At 39.6% G+C, this 24,948-nt stretch overlaps 3 protein-coding genes across 3 annotated transcripts in view; all 3 read left to right on the forward strand.

The window, feature by feature from the left end:
• Window positions 1-24,948, forward strand: part of LOC149935076 (uncharacterized) — a 323,937-nt gene that overhangs the window by 13,758 nt on the left and 285,231 nt on the right. The gene's annotated exons all lie outside the window — the stretch shown is intronic.
• Window positions 9,928-10,461, forward strand: LOC149935077 (uncharacterized). Its single transcript, XM_090153531.1, has one exon. The coding sequence runs from the start codon at window positions 9,928-9,930 to the stop codon at window positions 10,459-10,461; it is 534 nt and encodes a 177-aa protein (XP_090009657.1).
• Window positions 15,987-23,717, forward strand: LOC149935078 (uncharacterized). The gene is made up of 3 exons (XM_090153532.1): window positions 15,987-17,468; window positions 23,345-23,540; window positions 23,614-23,717. The coding sequence occupies exons 1-3, from the start codon at window positions 15,987-15,989 to the stop codon at window positions 23,715-23,717; spliced, it is 1,782 nt and encodes a 593-aa protein (XP_090009658.1).

Raw genomic sequence — 24,948 nt, forward strand, 5'->3', positions numbered from 1 at the left:
CGTCCAACTCGTTAACCACCCACATCTCAATTCTACAGTTATACTGAAAATCGATTTCCTCAACGCTTTTAATATGATACGTCGTGATCGTCTTCTCGGCTGCGTCCTCAAGGAAATTCCCGATCTCTATACGTTTTTGCGGCAATGTTATAATATTTTGCCTTCTGCTACACAAAGTGGCTTCGCGTATGAAATCTACACTAAATATTTGGTATCTCGATGACTCGTCCTTGGGCGATGCCTCAGATGTTGTCAAAGCGGATCTACTTCTTGTACAGGAGCTTTCCGCTGAAATTGGCCTCTAGCTAAACCCTTCGAAGTGCGAGCTCCTTGTTTTGAATGCGGGCGTTTTCAGTGACGGTAATTTTAAATCACTTTTCGAATCTACCGCCCCTGGCATTAAAATAATCGCTCGATCCCAATACGTCCTTCTCGGTGCGCCGTTATCCGTCGAAGCTTTAAAAATCATGTCACAGAACCTCGAGGGAGTTCCTGCCCACCACGACTTTTTTCTTTAAAAACACTCATTTGCCATCCCCAAACTATCTTATCTCCTCGAAAGCGCCCCCGTGTGGCGATGTGGAGATGACCTATACGCATTCGACGAAAACCTACGTTTGGCGCTTCAGGCCATGACCAATACTCTGATGGACGAGGCTCCTTGAGAGCAGTCGTCTCTTCCCGTTGCTAAGGGTGGCCTCGGTGTCCGTCACGCTACCCGACTAGCTCTCCCTGCCTTCCACCAGCAGTGTTGCGGATCTCATTCAGGACATCCTACCAGGCTACATATCCGCCACGCGCGACCCGGCTACATATCCGCCACGCGCGACCCGGCTACATATCCGCCACGCGCGACCCGGCTACATATCCGCCACGCGCGACCCGGCTACATATCCGCCACGCGCGACCCGGCTACATATCCGCCACGCGCGACCCGGCTACATATCCGCCACGCGCGACCCGGCTACATATCCGCCACGCGCGACCCGGCTACATATCCGCCACGCGCGACCCGGCTACATATCCGCCACGCGCGACCCGGCTACATATCCGCCACGCGCGACCCGGCTACATATCCGCCACGCGCGACCCGGCTACATATCCGCCACGCGCGACCCGGCTACATATCCGCCACGCGCGACCCGGCTACATATCCGCCACGCGCGACCCGGCTACATATCCGCCACGCGCGACCCGGCTACATATCCGCCACGCGCGACCCGGCTACATATCCGCCACGCGCGACCCGGCTACATATCCGCCACGCGCGACCCGGCTACATATCCGCCACGCGCGACCCGGCTACATATCCGCCACGCGCGACCCGGCTACATATCCGCCACGCGCGACCCGGCTACATATCCGCCACGCGCGACCCGGCTACATATCCGCCACGCGCGACCCGGCTACATATCCGCCACGCGCGACCCGGCTACATATCCGCCACGCGCGACCCGGCTACATATCCGCCACGCGCGACCCGGCTACATATCCGCCACGCGCGACCCGGCTACATATCCGCCACGCGCGACCCGGCTACATATCCGCCACGCGCGACCCGGCTACATATCCGCCACGCGCGACCCGGCTACATATCCGCCACGCGCGACCCGGCTACATATCCGCCACGCGCGACCCGGCTACATATCCGCCACGCGCGACCCGGCTACATATCCGCCACGCGCGACCCGGCTACATATCCGCCACGCGCGACCCGGCTACATATCCGCCACGCGCGACCCGGCTACATATCCGCCACGCGCGACCCGGCTACATATCCGCCACGCGCGACCCGGCTACATATCCGCCACGCGCGACCCGGCTACATATCCGCCACGCGCGACCCGGCTACATATCCGCCACGCGCGACCCGGCTACATATCCGCCACGCGCGACCCGGCTACATATCCGCCACGCGCGACCCGGCTACATATCCGCCACGCGCGACCCGGCTACATATCCGCCACGCGCGACCCGGCTACATATTAGCCACGCGCGACCCGTTCTCTCGAGAGACGACCAAAAGCGCCGGGATGCCTTGACTTTGGTTCCTTTGTCTGGCGGGAAATCCCTGGTCTGGGATTTCACTTGCACGGATCCATTGGCACCTTCACATTTGGCCTCCTCTTCCACAGCGCCTCTCTGGGCCGCTACCCAGGCTGACAAGCTAATCGTTAGTTATTGTTAGGTAAAACAGTGGCTTGGAAAAGACTTAATGACAACCGAGAAGGGGGGGGGGAATCTAGTGATGGTCTTCGTCCAATTACATTTTTATTTCACACGAGGCGACGAAAAATTGATTTTAACATGTGGATAACATATAAAAAAATATTAATATAATGAAAATATTTTATATTATTTATTACTTAAAAGATATTTTACCTCGTACCAATTTCATCGAAATCGGTCGATTATATCTCGAGATATTGTTACTTCGGTGCGACGGCCATTTAGCAAGATGGCGGTGAACCGCATCGTCAGATGCTTTGGGACTTATGGGAGGTTATATAGGGCCATAAGCCTCTTCGATCTTGAAATTTTCAGCAATTAGTTCCCTTCCAAAGCCTAATTACCCTGGACTATATCCCCTCAAATTTGGTTTAAAATATGTCCTAGAGTTTTTTTTTTGGAAAAGCCGATTTTCGAAACATTTTACCATCAGATGAAATGTTACTGAGATATTAAACCTTGATAAAATGATAAAAAATTTCCAGTGAATAACGTTTTGAGAAATAGTCCGATTTTGACAAAATAAACCTAGTTTCAAACCTTTTTTGTATGCTCTCCAAAAGTAATTTTATAAATTATATCTCTTTGACCTTCCAAATGCAGCCTAAAATTGTGGCCCATTGATTTAAGCTCTTAAGCAAGGTTTTATTTTTTCATATTTTTAAGTAAAAAATACTAATACTCTAATATAACATTTTTAGTTTTCGTGAAATAAAATATTTTGCCACTAAAAACATTTTTACTTTAAAATCGCAGAAAAAAGTAATTTAATGGGCAACAAAATGTTTTCTCTATGTAAGCTTTAAATAGAATATAAGTTTTAACTTATACGATGACATCGCTTTTTAAATATCTTTATGGAAAACACACCTTGCTATAAAAAGAGTATCTAACCATGTCCGGCCACACTTATTTGTCGATCATCCTATCTGCACGCGGTGTTTTTTAGTTTTATTTAGGTGTTTCTCACTGTTAGTTTTAGGTTTTACTAAGTATTTTTGCAGATTGTCTTAAATTTGTGCAAGGTTTCAAATCAGCATTGCTTCGGGGACCAAAATGTAATTACATGGATTTTTACTTGTTATTTTTTCTCTTTGTTAGGTTAGTTCAAAGATATATTTCTTCACCTTATGAACAGTTTCAGAATTAACTTTCTGTTTAGCAATAGTCCCTTTTCTTACGCGCTTTAATCTTCAAACTATAGGGCTTCCAATAAAAGCGTCGCGATTCCGAACGCGAGTCAAAGTCGCAAGGGTCGAAAGCGACCAGCGAAGTATTTGCCCAGAGTTCTCGTTCGGGACGAATCTATGGCTCAGAAATTTACGGATGGCACGTATGGAAGCTACAACATCCAAATGCATTTCTCATACGTGGGAAATATAGCAGAAAAAGAAGGGCATCCTTCTATATCCGTTGTGGGGTGCTGTAATGTTTGCAGCGGAGAAATCGTAGGGGATACCGGTAGCGCATCGAACCTGGAAAGACACTCTGTGAGTATACATTATTTATCGTTCCATCACAATTCATTATATAACGGTTTGGTTTATGGTTTTTTTTCACATAAGTCTCAAAAAGGACTAAATCCGCGGAATGCGATCAAACCATTGATATCTTGGGGGAAGGCTCGAGTCGTCCTGCTCCGAAAATAAGCAAAATGGACCCGGCCGCGAAAACACCTCGCAGTCGCTTTTTAAGCGTCTGTTGGTCAATATGATCGCGTTCGACGGCTTACCGTTTAGCGTCGTGGACGGGAAAGGTTTTCGAAAGGAGCTGGAGTTCGCAAATCCACACCTGGAAATGTACAGTCGAAGAAACGTTACTAGTGAACTAGCGCGCATAGTTCACGAAGAACTAAAACCGAAAATCACGGTAGATAGCTTTTTCTATACTTGATTTTAACTTAACGTTTTTCATTCGCTTCTTTTCAGTTGTTACAGATTTTAATGAATGGTTTTATTTCAGACGATTCTAGGCAAATTGAGGGGTGCGAACCTTAATTTGACACTAGATATTTGGTCAAGCCGTCGGCAACAATCGGTTATCAGAGTCGGCGCTCAATTTATTGACGCGGATTTCAATTTCCGTAACCTTTTGTTGGCGTTTTCACATTTCCCGGGAGCGCATACCGGATCCGCGATCCTCGAAAAAATCAAAGCTATTTTGGCCGAGTGTGGTTTATCGCCTTCCTCTGTAAAATATACTATTCCATAAATTCACGGCGCGAGAATATTTGTTATTTTCAACATTTCCAGATCTCTTGCGTTTGCGCCGACAACGCCGCCAACATAACGATGGCACTTAATATGTTGGACGTGGTTCCAGAGCCCTAGGATAACTGGTCCGAAGTTAGCTGCTCAACTCCGTCAACCCACTCAACCGCTCTAACATCCTCCACCATCGACTCCCTCCATTTCGACGCAGAGTCGTCGGTTTCGGCGAACGAGAGTTTCGTCTTGGACGACGGCAAGTTTCATTTTACGCTCGGAAGTTGAGGTAGAGTGACTAAAATTTTATCTTTCCTTTATAGGATGGAACTCCTGGAATCAAATTATGGATTCGGGAACCAGTTCATCCGCGGATGGAGTTCCGCCGGGCAATGATGAGTCGTGGAGGGAAACTTTGGAGGACGAGAGGATCCCGACCCTCTATGACAGGTGAACGCGAAAAAGATGCGTTTGCCACTCGCTTCACCTTGTCGTGAGTAATTCTCTAAAAACCATTGTAAGGGCCGAAACAATGATTAAGCGGGTAAACGACTGGGTGGTTTTCCTCCATCGCTCTCCCAAGTGGAGTTAAGTTTTCCGGAGAAAGTCACCCGAAGGCCTCGATATTAAGACCGTCGGGGCGACTAGATGGAATTCCATCTATTCAGCTATGGAACGACTCATGGTTCAAGTAAGCATCATCGTTAAGCGCGTACCGATGATAATTACACCAATACTAACAATTTTTCCCGAATATTTTTTTCTAGGACGGAATAGCGGCTCTCAATGCAACTTTCTTGGAAGATGGAGCGTTTGACGACCAACTACCAAGTGAAGATCACCTCTACCAGATGATCGAGATAATGTGCTTACTCAAACCTATCAAGGTGGCCACCGATCGCTTCCAGAAGCGGAAGGCTGTTGCCCACCTGGTCATAGGCTCTCTTCTGGAGGTGTATGACCACATAACCGTAGCATGAGCGCCGAATTTTAAGGATCTCCAAGAGGAACTGCTATTCCGATTGAAATCGAGGTTCTTCGAGGAAATCGTTGATCCTGAGTACGCGCTGGCTGCCATATTAGACCCACGAGGGAAAACCGCATTATTTCCTGGTAAGATCATTTAAAAGTACGTTATTCTCACTTTTGAAAACTAAAAAAAAATTGTATACAGCAACGTTTCCCGCCGTATCGGAAACGTTAGAAGGGGGTGAGAGTTTCCCTTCGCTCTCCGAAGAAAATGCCGTCAGGCAACTAAAGGAGTTTGCCGCTCGTATTCCGGGGCAATTAGCGCCGAACGAGGAGGAGCAAGAACAGCAGCGTAACTCATCAGGAGGTTTGTGGTCCCTTGTCCGATCCGTCAGAAGTTCTGAGACACCATCCAACCGCGTTCAGGCCAGCAAATTAGCCAACGAGATAGATAAATATCTCGCGGAGCCGGTTCAACCAGTGGACTGTGACGTCTTTGCTACCAAAAAAGTTCCCGATTTGAGAGACCCTTCTCTATAGCTGGATCTATTATGCGGTATAGGAGAAGCTGCATTACATTGATAAACGTGGTGAACCTCCTTACATTCAGGGAGTGGGTGGAATTCCAGAAGTAGAATGGTTTGATTTCTGTACGTGTTCGAGTTGTCCAAAAAGATGTCAACAAAGCCACGTTAAATTACATATCGTTATTTTGTAACTATTTCAAATATTGAATAGTTAAAACATGCGATAATATTCTATAACTGCAATAAAATAGTGTTTTTTACTGTTTAAAAAGTTTCCCTAATTATTTTAGTCAACTCTCAAAATCTTACTGTGTGAGTGAGTATCAGGCTTGTATTCCGTACCATTACGCCTAAACAGTGTAGTTTCCACTTCTCATCCTTGCCTTATAAGTTGTAATAATTCAAACAAAGGGGGAAGGGGTTTTGTGTAAGTGCCACTGTTACAGGGAGGGGGGTGTAGCTAAGATATTACGTCACATACCGACGGACAATAAGTACAAAGTCGCGACTGTAAGTTAAATTATAATTTAAGTTCTAGTGTATACCGTGTGATACCGTGATTTTATACTGAACCCTAAATTATTGGGAATTTAAACTTAATCGCGACTTTGTACACATTGAAAATAGTGTGATTAAATATCTAGGTTTAAGACCATAAGTAAATACGCTTAATTTTTGAAAGAATTATACTAGTTTCAAGTTTACGGTATAATTTAAGAAGGGTTCGAATATTTGTTACGTAATTTATGGTATGGGGTCTTCCCAAATGTTAGTCGTGTCAAAAAGTTTTTTTTTGTGTGTTAGTCTTTAAAAACATTGTACTAACAATTGTAAGTGAAAAAAAAATAAAAAAATAATAAAATATATTATCAAAGAACTTCGCCTAAATTATTTTTATAATATTCATATTTAGTGTCTACTTTGAAGATACGATGAGTCCGCAGCGATGCGAGGTGGACAACATAGTTTTGAAGGGGCACTCAAAAACGTGTTTTTTTTTCTTAATTTCACTAAATATTGAAAGGTTATATCACCAATTTGACGTGCTCTCTCGGCGTACGTTAGTCCCGTGACCTATATGCATCAGCCATTGGATAAAGGGGGTTTAAAGGGGTACAGAGGGGTTTGGTACGACTGCGAGTTTGAGTTATTTTTGCGGGGAAAAAGGTACCACGGAAATACTTGCATTGGAAAGGGGGAGGGGTGTATTACGGAAATTATCACATGAGAAAAGTGCAGAGGGGGTACCATGGTAATTATCACTAGGGAAGATGGGGGAAGAGTACCCCGGTAATTATCACATGGGGGAAAGGGGGAGGAAGGGCCTTACTGGGGTGGTTCTACTATATGGGGAAAAGGGTACCACGGTAATTATCAAATGGAGAAAAGGGGGAGAGGGTACCACGGTAATTATCACATGGGGAAAAGGGGATAGTGGGTGCCACGGTTATTATAACATGGGGAGAAGGCGGAGGAACGGTAACTATCACATGGGAAAAAGGGGGAGGAAGGGCCTTACTGGGGGTACCCCGGTAATTATCACCTGGGAAAAAAGGGGAGGACGGACCTTACTGCGGTGGTTCGACTATGGGGTAAAGGTTGCCACGGAAATTATAGCATGGGTAAAAGGGGGAGGGTGCCTTACTGCGGTGGATCGACTATGGGGAAAAGGGTGCCACGCAAATTATCCCATGGGAAAAAGGGGTTGGGGGGCGTACGGGAGTGGAGTGCCTCGAAACACACAACTAGCTGAGGGCCCGCCTGTAAGGCGGGCTTCTCGGATAGTCTATATATTGTGTGTGAATTTGTATACCCCTGCACCGTTGATTGGAAACATAACAGGGGTTTAAAGAGCCCACGTTAAGGGCGAAAAAGAATTAGATAAAACGAATGTCCGAGCGGGAAAAACACCGATCGCGTACCCGCGCTAGGGCAAAAATGAATAAATAAGAAATAAGTTAAATAAATATGATAATAAATAGGACGAATAAGTTAAGACAAGATAAGTTAGTAGGAAGGTAGAGGAACCAGCCCCTAAAAGTAAGATTACGTGTCGGGAAAGATAAGATCAGTATGGCTACAAATAAAGAGCCCAAGTTCCCGAATAGAAGACAGTCCCATTGGAGTAGAGACTAATGATGAAAGACTGGGAATGGCACGATCGACTATGCCTTCAGTGAGAGGACAGTAGCGAACATAATGTAGGGAGTCAGCGAACTCGGCCCCACAGGCGCATGAGTGGGTCGCGGAGTGGCCGAGCCAGTGAAGATAATTGGGAAATTTACCATGGTTGGATAGGATCTGAGATAGATAAAAATCGGTGCCAGGGCCGTCAGGATAGTCTATATAATAAAAAGCTGTTGGTTGGGTGGTAGGTTCGTTCGTCAACCGATTTTGGAGATTTATTTCTTGATTTTCCAACGCTTTTCACGCGCGCGTTATTGGCGCGAGCACAGCGTGGCATTTTTTTACGTACGCTATGATTCGCGTTTTCGCATCGAGTCGGCTTCGATTTCCGATTTGGTTTATAGTTTCTTTATTACAAATTTTCAAAAGTGACGCCCCTGAAAAGTGAGGCGCCGCTGACGGTGCGGTCTGCGGATCGGACTGGGGATTTGCGGACAACCATCACCCGTTCTCTTTCCGTCTCTGGATTTTCTACCTCAACCGGCTCAAAGTCCATACCGCTTACATTACGGAGGGACACCACACCACACATTGCTATTAAAGAAGGGGGGGGGGCGAACGTGCTACAGCATCCGGGTGTTGTCGACGAAGAAGCAAGAAGCAGAAAAGTTCTGTTCAAACGCACGAAAACCATTTGGAACGCGCACGGCTAAAACAATTTGAAACGCGCACGGTACAGCCATGCAACATAGTTCGGGTACTATCAACGAAGAAACGACACGTCTTCGTTACAACGAGCGAAGGCGGCTTCGTTACGCAGAAAAGAAAAGGTTGACCGAGGACGGAAAAAGGGAGGAGAACGAAAAGTCACACGAAAACGATGTAAAACGTCTCCGTTACAACGAGCGAAAGCGGCTTCGATATGCAGAAAAGAAAAGTAGTGGGGAGGACGCAAAGTCATCCGAAAACGACGGAAATCGACTCCGTACTAACGAGCAAAAGCGGCTAACAAATGTTGCTAATACACATTATTTGCCGAGCCTTTCTTCAACATCTAGGGACCCCAGCCACCCAGTTTTACCAACATCCAGTGCGTCGGCCGGCATTCTAGATGCGAATTCAGAACATAGAAATGCGATCTCAACGGTGATGCCAGATAATCAATTGGCAGGAGTTTCCAGAGCATTGCGTGACTCAATCACTACTAAAACGCCTGCCAGTGTTACCTTAACGGCCAGAGCTGAAAGCATCATGAAAGCTATTACAAATTATGAATCATTATGCGGACCCCATAGTTGGTTCCCCTACTTCTGGTGTGCTTTTAATGACTGAACGCGGAAACGTGCTCGTATGCAAAAGTGTGATATCTGTGATATTGATGAAATAATCATCGGTGATATGTCTTTTAAGTGTGACTTTTGTGGCTCACTTAACTTTGCACCTTCGGACGGCAAATTTACCTACTGCTGCCAGAAGGGTAAGGTTTATCTTCCTAATTCCTCACCATTCCCCGGTGTCCTTCGTGAACTAATCTTAGGCGATAATCCTAATGCTAAAAACCTCAGGGAGAACATAAGGTCATATAACAGTGCTGTTGCATTTGCATCAATGGGCGCCGCGATAACGCAAGTTACGGGTTATGGTCATTACTGTTATAAAATACACGGTCAGACTTATCACGTTATGTCTAAGGCTGCCCACCCCGAGGCTGGACAAAGGCCTCGATTTTCTCAGCTTTACATTTTGGATTCTGAAGAGGCTGTCAACGTCCGCATGTCTGTTCCAGAAAACGAGAAATGCTTTCGCGAAACCATGAGCCTTCTGACGGATTTGATGGTTGAAAAAATATCTTGGCGCAGTCCTTCAAAATGATGGCGGAAGTTGAACAAGAGTTTTCTTCCAAAAATCTGAACAGAGTGGTTCCCATTCTAACACTATCATTTTCTTCAACTCCAAATGAGGACAAACGGCGATACAATTCTCCAAGAGCTAATGAAATTGCAGTCGTTTTTCAGAATACAGACGGGGAACCCCCATTCGATAGAGATATCAGAATTTACAATAGAGCTTCGGGTTCCACCAAGCAACTGTCGATTTTAAATCCCAAATGCGATCCAATGGTATATCCACTCCTCTACCCTTATGGTTCTAATGGCTGGGGGGTTAATTTAACCAGCACAAATTCTTCATACAAAATAAGCCAAATGGATTATTACAGTCACATCCTGGCTGTTAGGGACGTATTTAATCCATTTATAAATGCTGGGAAATTGACCCAACAGTTCATTGTCGATGCATATATCAAAATGGAAGCTAACCGACTTAACTATATTCGTCAAAATCAAAAGCAGCTTCGAGTGGAACAGTATAGCGGGTTAATGGATCACCTGAATTCTAGGCGGTAGCGCCATCTATATTTTGTAAAGTTATATGGCTAAAAATAAATAATTATTAGCTAACTCACCGTAACTTGAGTTAAAAAGAATCGTGTTGACAGAATAAAATTATTTTTAAACAACTTCAAAGGTTTGTTTGTTACGAGAAATCATAGATTTCAATTTCGCATCAGATTCGCGAAAAAATTCAATTGCAATAGTTGCCACCAATAAAGACAGATGCCCCCACGGTTGAACGATAAAGTTGATAAAGTCTCCTTTTGGAACGAAATTGGTCCCGCGCCAGACAGATTTAGTTGTACCTCTATTTATTCCCAACTCAATGCTATAAACCGACTTATCGACCGTACCCCGACCCTAAACCAAAGACTATATATAAATAGATTGGCGTGTTCAATGGCTCAACTTGCATACGATAGCAGACGCTGGTCAAAATTTTCCTCGCGCTTCAGAGTGCTACTAGTGGTGCCTCTAACGGCTGGTCAAAGGCTTCTCCCGTGTTTCGAAAGTGTTAACAGGTTTTTTGTATGGAGACGCCTGTCTAGTAAGCGAAGCGTATATAGTCTTTGCTCTAAACCGACTTCATGTGTTACAGGGGTTTGCGATTTACGATATTATTTCAAAATATTAATTCCTGATTTTTATTTATATTGATTAATTATACTCTAAATAGATTAAAAAATTTAAAATGTATTAATAAATAGTCCTATTGATACGATCACAAACGCTTCATAGTTTAAAAAATTCAAAAGCACGCGCCAGTTAATACTTTCGCAGCGCCATCTCCGGACTAGCAGCATTATAGAATTTTATTGGCGAACTCGCTTGAGATGGGAGGTGTAATTGTTGACTTGTGCGCTTAATTTTCTATTCAAAATTAATGGAAAATCATTGGAATCTTGAGAAATACATTAAATCTAAACTAAAAAAGTAAGTTTTTCAATAATATATCAATATAAATAATATCTATATCAATTAATTATAGCTTTGTGAACAATGTTTTGCATGAGCTGTTAGGCCTTGGCAATTACAAGGTCATGTGTTTTATAAATAAAATATAATTAGACTACAACATCAAAAGATAATGATATTTGTTAAAAGTATTTGAATTGTAATGGTTTTTACGTATTAAAATCTAGAAGCTTAATTAAAATGTTTCTTTTCTATATCACTACTTTATTAATTCTATGTACTTCGCCAAAAGATTTTCAGACTTGTATATTGTTTGGATTAGTTCTATTAATATAAATAGCTCATTTTTATTGAAAATTATTATCGATTCAATCTCAGCTAAATTACTGTTAAGGCATCAAATTGGTATTAAGTGGGAGTTCCGAAGTGCGATTTAATTTGACGTCGGCACAACGTCGTTTCCGAGTCGGAAATATGCCTATTTGAAGTCGGCTCATAGTCATTTCTGAGTCGGCCCATAGTCATTTCTGAGTCGGCCCATAGTCCTCTCTGAGTCAGCCCATAGTCCTTTCTGAGTCGGCCCATAGTCCTTTCTGAGTCGGCCCATAGTCCTTTCTGAGTCGGCCCATAGTCCTTTCTGAGTCGGCCCATAGTCCTTTCTGAGTCGGTCCATAGTCATTTCTGAGTCGGTCCATAGTCATTTCTGAGTCGGCCCATAGTCCTTTCTGAGTCGGCCCATAGTCCTTTCTGAGTCGGTCCATAGTCATTTCTGAGTCGGCCCATAGTCCTTTCTGAGTCGGTCCATAGTCCTTTCTGAGTAGGACATACATCGGAAGTGAGTCGAATTTTCTTGTCGATCGACGGTCGGCCGACTACTTTTCTACTAGGACATTTCGACCTTTCAGAGTGGGGTGGCCCGACAGTAGGCCGACCTTTCTGTTTTAAGACACTAGCCGACGTCGGCCCGACTCTAAAATGCTACAGGGGTAATAGACTTTGGATCTCCTTAAAAATCAAGCCGGCGAAGGAGATTGTTCAGGCCTAGCATTTCGTATGAAATGTGGATGCCACGGTTCGCCACATCTGTCGTAATTTTTGATTTCTTTTGCATTTTACCGTTTGCATAAATTGAATCATTTGTTATGAATATTTATATCTCGAACTCAACTTTAGATTCTCGGCCTTTTAGTTAAGACCAAAGTGTAGTATCAGTGTTCTAAATACTCTTAATGAGGTTCACTTGGATGTTATTTGTTGTGGAATCTACCCCAAGTCAATCTGAGCTCCTCTGCAAGCTGTTAAGAGTTTTCGTAAAAGGATATTATAATATTCAAAGAATTCTCTAACACACTCCAATTATCCAATTTAATTCTATAAATAAAGCTATAAGAACTCTAATAAAATTCGAAAGTTATACTATAGATATTCTATACAGTTTTTCTATAAAAACAACCAATAAAAACCTTTAGTGTTCTAAGATATTGTTAAGAACATCTTTCGATGGGTTTCTGAAATAACATTCGGTAAATTCTATAGATTTTCTACTATAATTAACAGTAAAAAATTGGTGTTTTCTAAAACACAAATCAGCCCATTCTATAGAAATGCCACTATTTAAAATTGAAAATTTTCTATTTTCAAACAAAAAACATTCGGTAAATGCTAAAGAAATTTAACTATATTTACCAGTGCAAAAGTGTTTGTTTCCTCAAAAACCAATCAGATAATTCTATAGAGAAAACTTTAAAAGGGTTTTTTTTACAGAAAAGTGACCCAAATTTCTAAAGAAAACCCATTGAAAAACCAAGGAAAAGCTATGGAGATAAAACGTGGGTTTTCTATAGACATATTTTTGTACGGGTGCGAAACGAGCAATACTCTGTCCGAAAAATGACCATACTTTTTAGATATATTCACGCGTATTAGCTAGATTGGAAGGTTCACATCAAGGTTATTACGCCATCAACTCAATACTGACTGATGATGAGCAAGAAAGGCTCAACTTACCAACCGAATTTCTTAATACACTCACTCCTTCCGGTATGCCACTTTATGAACTTACGTTGAAAGTGGGAGCCTTAATTATGTTACTAAGGAATCTTAACACAAAAATTGGTTTGTGTAACGGAACTAGGTTGGTTGTCACAGCAATGAAAACTAACGTTATTTTCGCGGAGATTTTAACTGGGCGGTCAAAAGGAGAAATCGTTTTTATTCCTAGGATAGATTTAGCCCCTTCGGATACAAATATGCTCTTTGTGTTAAAGAGACGACAATTCCCGATTAGGATAGCATTCTCCATGACAATTAACAAGGCTCAGGGTCAGACACTCAATAACGTTGGTATTTACTTACCGGAACCAGTGTTTTCACACGGTCAGTTATACGTAGCATTTACCCGTGCCACCTCAATGAAAAACTTAAAAATTACAGTTAAAGAAAGCGATTACCAAGGTAATCTCATAAAAACAAAAAAGGTTTTCACTAGAAATGTTGTATATCAAGAAATACTTTGATTGGTATCTTTGTTCTACATTAAATTATGCATTTTCTTAATTTCATAAAGTTTACTTCTTTTTCCCAAATTCCCTTAGTTATTAGTGATTGCAAGTAATTAGTATTTCGTGGAAATAAACATTATATTAACGGTAAAGGTATAGTTAAACTAACATAACTTTATAAATCTACTAAAAAACGATCCAGGGCGAATATCACAAAAACTCTTTTCTCTAGGAATTTAAATTTTTTATGTTGAGTAGCACGTGCAGGGGGCCAAAGAAGAATGATATCCTCGATGACCTTGAACCATGTCTTCAAGGTCATCCAGAAACTATCTCGAGAACCGTAAGTGTTAGAAAGTTGGTTTCAATTATAAAAGTGTTCCCCGTCACGTTTTATGCCTACATAGCGTGAACATGATCGGATTCGACCAATAGTAAGTCGAGAAATGTTTTACCAAAATCACAAAGGATGGAATGTCGTTAAGTGTCTGTTTGTAGTTTGTTTGGCGTGGAAAAGCGACGACACGGTAGATGGAGCTGCGAAAAATAATATTTTGTATAATTTATATTATCGGCGACGCCGGGACACGAACCCAGATAGCTGCTGGCCGCGTAATCTTTATTACCGACGCCTTTACCAATCTGGCCACGCCGTGCCTGTTTCAGTGTTATTTTACGTATATTTACGGCGTTTAAGGTCAAGTGAACCTCAAACTTCGCTCCCCCCCAAACCCAATGGGTTTCACGAAGGGTGACATGGGCGTGGTGGGAAGTTTGAATTAAAGTGTGGGGCTACACAACTTTTACCGATGGCCAGTTTCAGGTCTGTCAGGTAAACAAAGGGCACAATTTCGACCCCCCTTTAATAACAATACGCACTCTTCGCCGTCAACTCTTTAACTTAGGATGGTTCTTTTTATATCAAAAGATAGAGCGCGCAGTGTCGTTAATTTCCGCCCCCTACGACCAACCCCCTTAAAGGGAGAGTGACCGAAAAAAAACAATTTGATCTCATTCGATAGATCTCTTTGACGCGCACGCAGTGTCGTTAATTTCCGCCCCTTCCGACCAACACACTTAAAGGGAGAGTGATGAAAAAAAACAAGTTAATAAATTCATGGGTATTTTTTTAATGAATTTGCGAATTTACATGACTTTTGGTGCTTAGACTAAAAAAATGTAAGATATAAACTTCCTAAAATAAACCCACTTGAATCCCAGTTTAAGAATTTCTTTAAATCATATTTCCACTAATTTCAGTAATTTAAAAGAATTATGTTCGTCGTGTTTTGCTTACCTATTTCACCTTTGATACTTTCCGTCTATCAAACGATAGGAAAACACATGGCCTCAACAGCTTTTGTATTGGTTAATTTGGTTTGCCCACCCGGGTATCCTGAGGGTGGGCAGTGGCCACTCTTTAACATAGGATGGTAAATTATATATCTAACGATAGGAAATCACATGGCCTCAACAGCTTTTGTATTGGTTTGCCCACCCGGGTATCCTGAGGGTGAGCGGTGGCCACTCTTTAACATAGGATGGTAAATTATATATCAAACGTTAGGAAATCACATGGCCTCAACAGCTTTTGAATTGCTTTGCCCACCCACGTATCCTGAGGGTGAGTGGCGCCTAAGTTTTAATCGTTCAACTTAGGATGGTATTTTATATATCTAACGCTAGGAAATCACATGGCCTCAACAGCTTTTGTATTGGTTTGCCCACCCCCGTATCCTGAGGGTGGGCAGTGCACACTCTTTAACATGGATGGTAAATTATATATCAAACGTTAGGAAATCACATGGCCTCAACAGCTTTTGTATTGCTTTGCCCACCCACGTATCCCGAGGGTGAGTGGCGCCTAAGTTTTAATCCTTCAACTTAGGATGGTATTTTATATATCTAACGATAGGAAATCACATGGCCTCAAGAGCTTTTGTATTGGTTTGCCACCCGCGTATCCTGAGGGTGGGCGGCATCTACTCTTTAACTATGAATGGCAATTTATATATCAAACGATAAGAAATCACGTAGCCTCAACAGCTTTTGAATTAGTATACTAAAATGAAATTTACGCGCAGTACTCCACACTTACCGCATTTCATTATATTGTGCAATATGGATCTTCCTGGAACAAAACTATACCGCTGTCCTAAATGCGTTGCGTATACTAGAACGTTTGCACGTCTTTTGACTCACATGCGATACAAGCACGAAAATGATGCCAACTTTAATGTAATTTGTGGATTTGAAGGATGTGGGCGGTCATTTAAAAAAGTGGAATCATTTAGAAAACACGTCAACTTGAAACATGAAAACGCGTTTTTAGTTGGAGAGCGACCGAATGTTGCAGATCCAAATATTGATATGCCAAATCAAATGGAGGTAGATGATGCTCTAAATGACGGGTTGGTACCACCAGAAGTTGAAATATTGGAAAATCCAGATGACCTTGACCAATTAGCCGAAAATGAAAATCAAATTAAAACTATTGATATTCAAAATTTTATATTGAAGATGCTATTGAAATATCGCGAAAAACATCGACTCCCAGTTACCGTTATCGAAAATCTATGTAACGACCTCTTGGACTTTTCAATTCAGATTTTAAACGTCCTTTTCGAAAAGGCAAAGACCGTGTTTAAAAATAAAAACGTTGATCTTAACGTATCGGATTTAGAGTGTGTGATTCACGATGTTCAGGACGCTTTCGAAAGTGTAGGTTCAAGTTATAAAATAAAAATGCTGTGCAAAAACAAGTTGGCTATGGTAGAACCGGTTCAGTTCACTTTCACTGAGACCCAATATCAAGGAGCTAACTCACATTTTCATTATGTGCCAGTTCCAAAAGTTTTGGAAAAAATTTATGCGACATCAGACGAACACCTGAAACACGAGGAATTTAATCAAAACTCAAACGTTATATCCCATTTTTTACAGTCGGAAATATCTCATATGGTGAATAGCCAAGAACGATTATCGCCGTGGACCTTACAGCTTCAGATTTATATGGACGAGTTCGAGCTTTGCAATCCCTTGGGGTCAAAAAGGGGACAAAACAAAATATTAGGCTGCTATTTTTCAATCCTAAACAGAAAATCTAAACACAAATCGAAATATAGCGATATACATCTCGTGTTTTTAGCGAAATCCAAAGATATTGATAAATACGGATTACAGGAAGTGATGGAGCCTTTAATTTACGACTTAAATTTAATGCAAGAAAATGGAGTGTTTTTAAAATGCCTAAATTTAAATGTTAAAGTGTTTGCTTCAATATTATCGGGGGATAATTTAGGTTTACACAAACTAGCTGGCCTAATAGCGAGTTTCAGTAGCGGTCGTATTTGCAGATTTTGCATGATTGACTACACAGAAATCGCGACAAAAACAAATGAAAAAGACGTTACTCTACGTACACTTCCCAGGCATAAATACCATTTGAGAAATATAGCTTTAGACGAAAGAGATTGCTCAACGTATGGTGTTAAAAATGAAAGCCCACTTATGAAAATTCGAGGCTTCGATTTAACTAAACAGTTAACTCCAGACCCAATGCATGATTTAAAAGAAGGAGTTATTCCTTCAGTAATTAAAGAGGTGATTAAAAGGTGGATTTCTTCAAAGAAACTTACAGTTGAAATTTTCAACGAAAAAATTCAAAGCTTTAAATTTGGTAAAACTGAAGTAAATAGGCCTCAAACTCAGACTCGACCAGCTGTTGTAGGAGATAATAAATTTAAAGGATTACGTCCCGGCAAATGACGACGGAACATGGAAGGTTTACCTTAAATTGCGAGAAATATGTGACTATATATACGCCCCCTCATTACCCAAAGTCGTCATTCCCCAACTTGTTTCCAAAATTGAAGGTTTTTTAATTCATTCGAGTAAAATATTTGGTCCAAAAAAATTAACGCCCAAATATCATTACTTAATTCATTATGCTAGAAGCATATCCTTGTACGGTCCACTTAGTCACGTATCTTGTATGAGATTTGAAAGTAAACACTACTATTTTAAAACTTTATCTCTCGCTTCACACAACTTTATCAACATTACTAAAACTTTAAGTGAAAGACACCAATTCTATCAATGTTACAATACATTATCAGAAAATTCTGAAGGAATTCAGGAAACATCATCTAGTCAATTAGTTGAAAAGATTAGCTTTCCAATAAGCTTTCAAACCCTTTTAAGTGAATTCCCCGATCGAATTTGCCTTGTTAAACGCGTGATTTACGAAAATGTAATGTATAGGAGTGGATGCTATTTGGTTTTTAATTACGAGAATAACAAAGTAACAAAATTTTTTAAAATTCAGTATATTATTTCTATAAACGGAGATGTATTTCTTGGTGGTTTGGTTAGAAATGTTCTTCTGTTTAACAATAAATTACACGCGTACGAATTAAAAATGAACGAATCGGACGAGTGGGCCATTCTGAGAGCCGGTACTGAAAAATACTACGAATTGCACGATGATTATATAATAAACCAAAAAGTTTACGTGGTTGTTAAATGTATTTTTTTTAATATGTAGTATAATAAAAATTACAAAAAAAATATATTTTTCCTTCTATGAAAGTTAAAGCTTTTCTATAGATAAAAAATAAATTGTGCCTTGGGTATTAGCTTATATAAATTTTTGATAAAATTATATAATTGCTTTAGAATATTATAAGTTTTTAAATGTAGTGTGGAATAATTTTATAAAGAATTTTAAGTATGTTACTGAAATTAATTTTAAATAGCTATTATTCATTGAAAACTTATATTAACTGATGATATTTAATTACTAAATTTAATTACCAAATTATTTAATTCTTTGATTCTAGTTTAGAATGATTTCTTGTAAAATATATTATTTCCGGGTAAGAATTTGCTTTGAGAAACGCTCAGCCGTGACTCATTGTGTTCGAAACCGAGAGTATTGCGCATTTGCGCTGATAAGTTGGGGTGAAACGCGTAGCTTCTCCTTATAGTAAATAGTACAATACAGTTAGCGAGGAAAGGCCATAAACAGAGGGAAATAGTTGTTCGATGTACACTCTTTTTCGCGGTCTTTTCAACCCCTCTTTTTAGATACCCACTAGTAGGCCAATACTTGGAAAAACCGGGGGGTCTAGGCTTGGGTCTTTGGTCCCATGATATGGAGAATTCGTGTTAAGGGGGTAAACTCAATATTAACGCACCCAGCAAAATCCCCCTAAATAAGTGTACCAAGAACTATAACAGCAATTGGAAGAACCTTTCGTGGTGAAATTCCTTCTCAATAGAATTTACCCTCCTGTCTCCCCTTCCCGACTTCCAGTAGATTCACGAAATGAAAGGGGCCGGGGGAAGGAGTTAGAAAATTGTCCCCGTGGTCTAAAGTCCACTGAGAAGTTCGGAAAGAAAACCTATACGGAAAATAGAGAAGAATGTTTTTTTGTTTTGGGATAATTTTCTGCGCAATCTCCGAATGCGCACCCCCCCCCCTCTAAAGTGGTCAACTTATATATTTACAAGATAATTTTTCCTTTAAAAAAATATTAATGAAGGTGGGGCTGCCCATAACGTATAGTCATTTGCAAATTCAAACAAACGTCTCTTCAAAACAATGCGGTTCTTTACCAGCTTTTAATTATGCTTTGTATAAAATAAAACAACGACGCAACCCTCGGAAGATTAAATCCGATTTAATCGTGATATTTGTGATTAAATTCGATTATATTGATTAAATCACGTCTAGTCGTGATTAGAATGTTTAAATCTGATTTCATAATGATTAAATGATTAGATCTTGATTAAAATGATTCAATCTGATTAGAATGAATGAATCCCGATTAGAAACGGTTAGAACGATAATTCTATTAGATAAATAATTAAATTATTAAATCTCGTTTAAATCGTGGTTACATTGATAAAATCGTGATTAGATTTTTTAATCTTGATAACCATGATTTAATCATTTTACTTCAATTAAAACGCACCCAAAATAGAATTGACTTGCGGAAGAGCTAAATGTTTTGAATGTTATGTTATTATTATGGAAGATAATTTTTGTTTAGTCAGCATTGACAAAACTAATATAAGTTTTAAAAAAATATATAATTATAAAAAGCATGTATGTTGAAATAAATAATTAAGTAAAATTAAATAAAATGAAATAAAATCCTTATTAAACGTATTAACACAATCATAAATGACTTAAACAAAATCAAGAAATAAAGATATTAGGCCACTCTACTTGCGATATCGCAAATTTAATGCTTTTATGCGTCTAAAACCATGGTAACTTCTATTCTCGAGTAGTGACACCTGTTATCTAAAATCATATTAATTTTAAAATAGTCGGACAAAAAAATATTATTCAAATTTAACCTCATCTGATTTATTACAAATTAATTATAATTAATTTAATGATATTTCATAATTTAATTATATTCTAATTTTTTCGTAGATGGAGCGAAAGAATTTTAAACTTCAAGGGTTTAAAAACGCAAAAAAATATTACCTTTTTCTAGAGATGGTATTAAATCGGACACTAAAGGGTTTGCGTTAAATATGTAAACCTTTTTGAAACCATTCAGTATGTCTACAATCAACTGTAAGGGTTTAAAATAACGGTTTAAACCATTTTAAAACCATTTTCAATCCATATCAAACCCCTAAGAAACCCTTTTTTCTAACCGTGTATGCCTACCTGTGTCTACTAAGGGTGTATGGGTTTGCCCACCCGAATACACTGATGTGGAACTAATATTACGGCCTGGGTGGACTTGTTCTTTACCAGCCTCGACCCGCCTGCCCTCGTACCGCAGTTCGCGAACGATAAAATACTACAAAATCTACTCGCCGTGCCTTACGGGAAAATAATCCAACGAATCTCAACCAAAATAGCGAGGTGGAGCTGTCCGCTTATTTTCCGTACCCGCCTCGAGCCGCCTGCCCTCGCTCCTCAGTTCGCGAACACGGTAAAATACTATAAAAGCTACTCGTGGATCCTGGCCGATGGGGGCGGCGGCTCTCATGTAGTTTACATTTTACTAATTATTATTGTACTTTAAATGTTGGATATTCAATCAATTTACAAAAATACCATTTTGAAAGTACAAAGATCGAGCGGTTCGCATTCGTAACAAAATTACAAGTAAGTGACAATTAAATTCCAGTATGGCAAGAATATACGTGTATATTTCCAAACCAAGCTGTAAACTGACATATACAGTTACCCGCCCAACGTTTATGTGATAGAAACACTTTTTGTTATGCGAATGCGAGTAGCGAAATTCGACTTTCAAACGAAAACAACGTAAGAGTCTGAAGGGCGAAAATTGATGCCGTTTGAAACTCTTTGTTGGTCCTATCGCCTTAAGCGTGGAAATTCTAAAAAATGAATTCGTCGACTCCTATTTCGGAGTCTTTAGATTTGACGGATATTACGGGGAGATTCGGAAAGTTTCAAAAACGAATATTTCTTGTGACTTTAGTCAGGCCCATATGTTGGGCCTTAATAATGATGAACTATCAATTCATAAACGAAAGAGTCGCCTTTGGTTGTATCCAGAACTCCCAAAGCGAAAGTCATTTTAATACCAGTGATATCTTAGACGGCTCGTGCTTCGTTATCGATTTTCCAGATGAGCTTACGAATACAACCCCGAAGTGCGAAAAATTTGTCTATGATACGAGCAATTCAAGAGCCACAATCACGGAGGAGGTATGATAACGTTAATCACTTTCACAACTTTAGGCCTAAGCGAAAAAGACGAGAGCCATTGCTGATCTAAAGATATAGAACATGAAACAAGATTTGCACGTAGTTTAATGTTGTATCTCAAAAATGCTTAATTACCGATACTTAATTTAAACTTCTGTCCGTCGATAAAAATGGCAATTACGCCAAAGCCTGTGAAAAAAACTCTCATAGATAAAATTACTTTGATATAACTAAAGAAAAAGCTTTAATCGAAAGGAGATGCAGATCCATGAAGAGGAGTTTCTCGTCCCGAAAAATTGAGGGTACGCTCAGTAACAGGTTGTAGTGGGCATCATGACGTCCAAACCAGAAACGTGAAAAGTCGTACATTTGGAAATGATGACATTGATTACTCAACGATATTTCTGATGAGCGTTACTGAACGTACCCAATGTAATCGCGGATCCATCTAACTAAAATGTCATACCAGCCCCCGGGAATTTCTCTCCCCTCTGCACGGCCCTGAAAATGTTTGGTAACCTCTAACTAATAAAGTTCCATTGCGTTAGAAAAACGAGATCTTTAGTTTGATACTTTGATAACTAATTAGTGTGAAATTAATTGCCACCAAGTTCTCTCGTACAATTGATTCTTTTTCAAATACCTTTATTTAAAAAAAAACATTTATTTCGATTTTTTTACTTTTGTGACTTAATGATCTATACAATTTAACAACTAAAAATGCCGAATATTTATTTTGAAATCATCGTTTTCGGGTTTACCCCAATAATAATTGAGTACCCTTTTTGAAAGATTTGGTTATCTTAATTTTTTTACATTACACCCCTTCATTTCTTGTTCCTACGCCACAGTGACTGGATGTCGCGGTATTTCCAAACGGAAAAATAGTTTTTTTAAACTGCTCGATTTATTATTGTAAACGGATGAGAAGTCGCTTAATTAAAAGTTGAACAACCGGAGACTTTTCGGAATCTTCTTAGTGACTGAGCAATTATGTACGTTAGCTCTGTAAACATTCTTGACTAGTAGAACTACGAGATACGGAGAAGAATTTTTGGAAAAAGTTTTGCTTTAAAAATGGTTTGATTCTTTTTGTTGAATTACTTCTATAATTCAGCAGAAACTATAAATCAAAGTTACCTCCGTCACGGATGTTACAGCCCCATTCGGAAAAATAGGTCACTAGATAAAGTGATATTTTATAACCAATGGGTTAATTACATTGTCTGGACTAAAATAATAATCAGCTAGGCTAATCACCTAAGTCACAATCTTAGGCCTAAGTCATCAAGCGACTTTTAAAGCCATAATTCAGGTGTTCGGGTTACAATGCTTAGGAGGGTGGTGGTAAGCCCTTCATGCCACGCGAGCCAACAGCTTCCTACACTAACTATTACCGTTAACCCGTGGACTCTAAATTTAAGAGGACCGTATAGGGACCCTGTTTTTAGCCCCCACTAACCAATCACTATCTTAGGAGCGGGCCAAGGTCATTTGTGAAAACAAAATATTACAAGATGTCATGCGTCTGGCGGTCGACTGGAGACGTTGGCATTAGAAAAAAGAAAAAAAAATCTCATAACGAACATCACTATGCTCAAAGGTACGTTTTACTATTCCTTTATTAGTTAATTATGCTATATAAAATGCTAACTGGTAAAATTTTGTAAATACTAACAATAAATTGTTTAAAAATTAATATAAATGCGTTAAACCTTGGCTATTCATACATTAATGGAAGCAACATCTAATATCTGATTTTCACCCACAGAGAAATATTAATAGAAAAGAAGAAACTGTAATAATAAAGGAATGTATCGACTTGGAGGTAACCCTAGAAAATAACCAAAAGGATGTGATAGTTACTAGTGAAAAATCCAAAGAGCCGTCATATCTCCTAGCATGTGAAAATTTTACATCAAAACCAGAAATCAAAAAGAAAATGAAAATCGAAACCAGCCAGTCAAGTAAGTTGTATAAACATTACTGGTCTCAAATATTTTTACTAAATAATAATTGATGTGTTATTTACTTTTACAGAAATTAGCGAGGTGAAATTTTTTGAAGTAGTTGCTAACGCCGTTAAAGCTCTGTCAACTTTGGGACAATCCTCAAAAAATTATAATTTAAATATAGTCATATAGAAACATTATCAATGAATTACAAGTATATATGGATAAATCACAGCAAAAAATGCTAATAGTACCGTGGAACTTGGGATTAACCCCAAGATAAAGAACTCAAATTTATCAGTTGAATCTTCGCGCAAGCTGCAAATATTATACTACGTCTAAGTAAATTCTATGTGTAAAACTATACCTAAGGAACTTAATATTATAAACACCTTAGCTTACAAAGGCACTGAACAGGAAATTAAGGCTTTTTTACCTGACCTAGACATAACTAATTAGGTGAGTGCTAATAACCGGAGTGGTCTACTTTATATCTATAAGGAAACTTTCACATTCTTTCAAATGGTCGATACAATAGTAAATACATTTTACAACGGTACGGCTCTTCTCAATCCAAATTCCAATAGAAAGCATGATGCCCGAGACAAAGTTATGACAAATGTGGAAAAACGACATAATTAGAATTCTCTGTTAGGAGTTTGCAAATTACAGATAGTTTAAAAGAGTCAATTTAAAAAAAATCTATTAGAAAGTTATTTGAGGCTTAGGGGTTTCAACTATTTCTGCGTGCTTAATATTTTGGAAAAAAGAAAGATAATGAAAAAGCGCAAATGAGCCTACGGAAAGGGCTTTAGGAAATAAATGGTAAAAAAATATCTGTCCAAAAAATTTTAATGAATCTTCTGGCTCAGCTGTTATCAAAGACTTTTATTTGCACTTAAAAGTAAGAGGGATAATACAAAATGGCTGTGATATTTACTTAGTTTAGGAAATGCTGGTTTTGTTTACCATAGTAAAATGTCTGTGCAGTGGCCCCACTTTGGGTAGGCAGAGTATACAACAGCTTACTCGTAAATTTAAAGGGGCCCCCGAAAACATGATTTTTGAAATTATAAAATTTTTAAATGCGAAACTTTTATCTTTTTAAATTTGGTTTTAGTTGCCGTAAAAATATAATATTGTAATATAAATTATTTTTAAAATTAAATAATTTTTAATAGTTTTATCCTAGAAGGGGCCCTAAATTATCTAGCCTAAGTGGTGATAAATCCTGGCGACGCCTTTGTGTCTGTGATATTATCTTTGAGAAAATTTACACAATGAATTTGTTCCTAAAATTAAAATTAAAATTGTTCCTAAAATTAAAATATAAATTGTTCCTAAAATTAAAATATAAATTGTTCCTAAATTTAAAATACACATTGTTCCTAAAGTGATAGTGATACACAATTGTGATTGAGCA

Source organism: Leiobunum rupestre, chromosome 7, assembly GCF_980474605.1.
Source record: "Leiobunum rupestre chromosome 7, qqLeiRupe1.1.hap1, whole genome shotgun sequence".
Lineage (NCBI taxonomy): Eukaryota > Metazoa > Arthropoda > Arachnida > Opiliones > Sclerosomatidae > Leiobunum > Leiobunum rupestre.

What these genes read in the sequence shown, in the direction of transcription:
- LOC149935077 (XM_090153531.1), top strand. Translation starts at nt 9,928, where the DNA reads ATGGCGGAAGTTGAACAAGAGTTTTCTTCCAAAAATCTGAACAGAGTG.
- LOC149935078 (XM_090153532.1), top strand. Translation starts at nt 15,987, where the DNA reads ATGGATCTTCCTGGAACAAAACTATACCGCTGTCCTAAATGCGTTGCG. An exon ending in TTCCTTCAGTAATTAAAGAG is followed by an intron (nt 17,469 to 23,344) that starts GTGATTAAAAGG and finishes TTTCACCCACAG; the next exon opens with AGAAATATTAATAGAAAAGA. An exon ending in AATCGAAACCAGCCAGTCAA is followed by an intron (nt 23,541 to 23,613) that starts GTAAGTTGTATA and finishes TTACTTTTACAG; the next exon opens with AAATTAGCGAGGTGAAATTT.